The 3,822-nt window shown below is 39.5% G+C and overlaps 1 protein-coding gene across 2 annotated transcripts; it reads right to left on the minus strand.

Moving 5' to 3' along the window:
* Positions 1–410: 410 nt before the first annotated feature.
* Positions 411–3,733, minus strand: LOC103521130 (nuclear speckle splicing regulatory protein 1-like). Of its 2 annotated transcripts, none has more exons than XM_026831952.1 (2): positions 1,486–3,733; positions 411–768 (listed from the first exon to the last, which is right to left on the minus strand). In XM_026831952.1, the coding sequence occupies exon 1, from the start codon at positions 3,422–3,424 to the stop codon at positions 1,550–1,552; it is 1,875 nt and encodes a 624-aa protein (XP_026687753.1). In that variant the 5' UTR covers positions 3,425–3,733; the 3' UTR covers positions 411–768; positions 1,486–1,549. The 2 variants fall into 2 exon arrangements, with proteins under 2 accessions (XP_026687753.1, XP_008484458.1); XM_008486236.2 differs by having other exon boundaries at positions 411–1,131.
* Positions 3,734–3,822: the final 89 nt, after the last annotated feature.

Here is a 3,822-nt window from a genome sequence, read left to right on the forward strand (position 1 = left end):
TCATCGGGTCATCGGTTTAGTGGAAACATTCTGATAGTCCCATCGTATGTTATGGATTTCGTAGTAGGAGGATATCATCGGTCATCGGGTTAGGTGGAAACATTCTGATAGTCCTCGATTGTTATGGACTTCGTAGGTAGAGGATCATCTGGGTCATCGGTTTAGTGGAAAACATTCTTGATACGTCCTCGAATAGTTATGGACTTCGTAGTAGAGGATCATTCGCGGGTCATCGGTTTAGTTGAAACATTCGGAGGTACATCCAGAACATTTTATTGACTTCTCATACCACTCTTCCATCCTCATCCTTCTTTATCTGAGACCATTCCCAACAAATGTTCTACTACAAAGTGTAATTAATTACTCTTGAGGTATTTTTTATTTCCTTTTGTGAATTAAGAAGACGATCGTTACATTGTCTATACCTACTCTATACTCTACATTGCGCTTTACTTGAAAATCAGCGGGCAATTATACAACATCGCTTGCTAACCTATTATTTACATCTTGTTGTTGCTGTTCGTATTTTTGCTGCTACTCAATGTTCATCCTCGATTACATTTAATGCCCTTTCCACTTTTGTTGAAATTAAAGCTCGCCTTTCACTCCACTTTTGGAACCGTTTTCTTATCTTGACATTGAGTTCCTTTATCCTAATGCCATCGGTTTGTCTGTAGTGATATGACAGATAGGTCCTCATTACACTTAAGGGTCTCCTAGGAGAGTGTGAATGTTAGCAAGCATTTTGACATTTCCTCAGGCGAGAAACTGCGTTCAAATCACAAAATTACATCAATAATGAAAAAGGGCAAGTTGTAATCTCTATAAAAAAAGGGCTCTTTAGGAATTTACACAATACACATTCATTCAAATTCCAACTTTCAATTCATTGTGAAAGATTCCCAGATTTCAAGTCTTTTCCTCCTGACTTTATTCAATTCAATCTCTCTTAAACATCCACAATCCACATCAATATCTCTCCGTTCAGAGAAGATATCCATCTCCTGGTGTAGCCAGGCCAGTAACTTCTGCTCTAAAAAGCATCAGGCTGTGGAAAAAGCATTGAGCCGCAACATCTTCACTAGTTACCAAGAGCCAGTTGGAGTCGAGAGAGAACTTTCCATTTTCACTCTGGTGTGGTAAAACATGCGTTAATTTTGCATCGACTGCTCACTTTGTGAAGCAAGTTGAACACCTAATTGTTTGTGATGGAAGAGCTATTCTAATCATATACAGGATGTCACGGTGCAGGAGAACTCCGCTCGTGATACAGGGTGTGACCATTTTCATAGCCAACGCGAACTGTATCTACAATTCTACCTCTGTAATGCCGGCCACTCACGCTCAGACAGTTGTAATGTGTGTGTCTACTAAAACTCAGACTGTCGGAAGGTGTGTGGCGGAAAAAGCTTCCGACCTGGGTCTGTCGAACGGTCTGAGTGCGAGTGGCCGGTATAAGAAAACGTTCCAAGAAACGTTACTTACATCTATGTAAATTATGTGTGTTCTGAAGTTATGATTCATGTGAGTTCAATATATTTGATAAGTTTCAACAGGTTTTCGACTTTAGATCCGTCCGTCTCGACCGCGCCCTCCAGGGTCGTCCACTAATGATAGTTCTGTGCTGTGGCCCATCCGGACAAGGAAGGTAAGTCGCTTCCTTCTTAAATCTAACTTTGCTTTGGGTTGCCGATTTCATGGAAGGGTTTCTATGTGATCCAGCTTTAGAACCTTGGGGCTCTGGACGCCCACAAGACACTCTCCTTTTCGATTTAGCCCGAGTATATTCTTCAGCCTTTTGATTTACTGTAACATCCCCTTTTTCCTTTGGTATATCTTCCGAAACCATCTTTTGATTATCAACACAAGGACCTCTCCTTTTAGATTTAGCGCTAGCATACTGTTCAGCCTTTTGATTTAAGGTAATGTCAGCTTTTTCTTTTGATTTATCTTCTGACATCACCTTTTGTTTCACACAAGGCACTCTCTGTTTTGATTTAGCTCTAGCATACTGTTCAGCTTTTTGGTTTAAGATAACATCACCTCTTTCCTTTCGTATATCTTTTGACTCCATCTCTTGTTTATTTGGTACATTTTCAGACTCTACTCCCAGTTTATCAACACAAGGCACTCTCCTTTTAGATTTAGCTCTAGCATACTGTTCAGCCCTTTGATTTAAAGTGTTGTCGGTTCTTTCCTTTGGTATATTTTTAGGCTTCCCTTCAACTTCATCACTAGAAGGCATTCTCCTTTTAGATCTAGCTTTAGCATACTTTTCAGCCTTTTGATTTAAAGTGTTGTCGGTTCTTTCCTTTGGTATATTTCTAGGCTTCCCTTCAACTTTATCACTAGAAGGCCCTCTCCTTTTAGATCTAGCTCTAGCATACTGTTCAGCAGCCTTTTGATTTAAGGTATATTCTTCCTCTGTTACATCTTCAGACTCTGGCTCCGAACTGGAGCTAGAGTCTTGTGTTGACAAATTGTCAACACAAGGTGCTCTACTTCTAGATTTAGATCTGGCATTCCGTTCAAGCTTCAGATTCAAGGATATATGAGTTTTTGCTCTTCGCACATTTCCTTCATCTTCCTCTGATTCAACAGCACAAGGTGCTTCTTTTTTTATAACTTTACTGTATGGCCCAGATCTTTGATATGAACTTTCAATCGAATTGTCCAGCTTTCGATGGATCACATCATTAACAGCTCTACTGACCACAATTGGCGGAACATCAAATTTAGGTTTCCTTTTGTTTCGGACTTCAGAGGTTTCATTCCGCACTCTACTTCTTTTACTAGAACAGCTCCTCCTCAACGATTTGGATCTAGGTGGAGGTTCTTTTAGGATGACGTCCATCAAACTAAGTCTACAGTCAGCTACTTGTGTTACGGTGGAATTCTCCAGTTGGATACATTTCATCTTCAACTGATCGGACAACATCTTGAACCTTTCTTTCTCCAGTTCTTTTCGCAATTTTTCGTTCATTTTCTCCTGCTTCTTTAAGTTCTTCTGACACCTCTTCTCTGCCCGTTTCTTTTCTTTCAAGTATCTTTTGAACTGTTGCATTTTCTTTTTTTGCATTAATTTTCTTTCCTTCTCTTTTCGCTTGTATTCTTTAAGCACGGCCTTTGCTTTCTTTTTACATTCTTTTTGAATTTTTTTCCTTTGCTTTGTTTCCTGCTTTTTCTTTTCCTTCAAAGATTTCGGGTCTTTCATTAACAAAGCTCTTAACTGTCTAATACCTTTGTTATCGAGACCCAGTTGGGAGCACAAGAGAGCACCCTCAGTGAGATCCTCAATAGTTTCTTTATCTTCTTCAAGACTTCCTGTCTCATACCTAGGATCATATTGACACCTTTGTTTTACATCGGTAGCATATTCATGTCCAACTCCAGTTTCATTATAACCATAGTCTCCTTCGGCCATAGGAGAGACATTTAGTTCAACAAGATTTTGTTTCTGTGTCCGAACTGAAATTTCCTCTTGAAGTGAAAAGTGTTTGTGAACTACATAAGTGCGGATGTGTTGTGCATTGATGAACTGAAATTTACTTGAAACTGACGGTTAATTTTAGTATTTTTGCGAATTGCATTCATGATCAGATGGGACTGTTTTCAAATATGGTTGAATGGTCTAACTTGGCTTGGCTACATGATCGTCAGTATTGAGCGGTACGTTACACCAAGACTCACCAAGGACGTGACCTATTCTAAATTAATCAGTTCAGACTTTTTCACACATCCTTCAACTAGGGTTGGGACATCGACATCGATGTTTTGAAAACATCGATACATCGGAACAAAAACATCGATGTCAACATCGAT

Source organism: Diaphorina citri, unplaced genomic scaffold, assembly GCF_000475195.1.
Source record: "Diaphorina citri unplaced genomic scaffold, Diaci psyllid genome assembly version 1.1 scaffold4566, whole genome shotgun sequence".
Lineage (NCBI taxonomy): Eukaryota > Metazoa > Arthropoda > Insecta > Hemiptera > Psyllidae > Diaphorina > Diaphorina citri.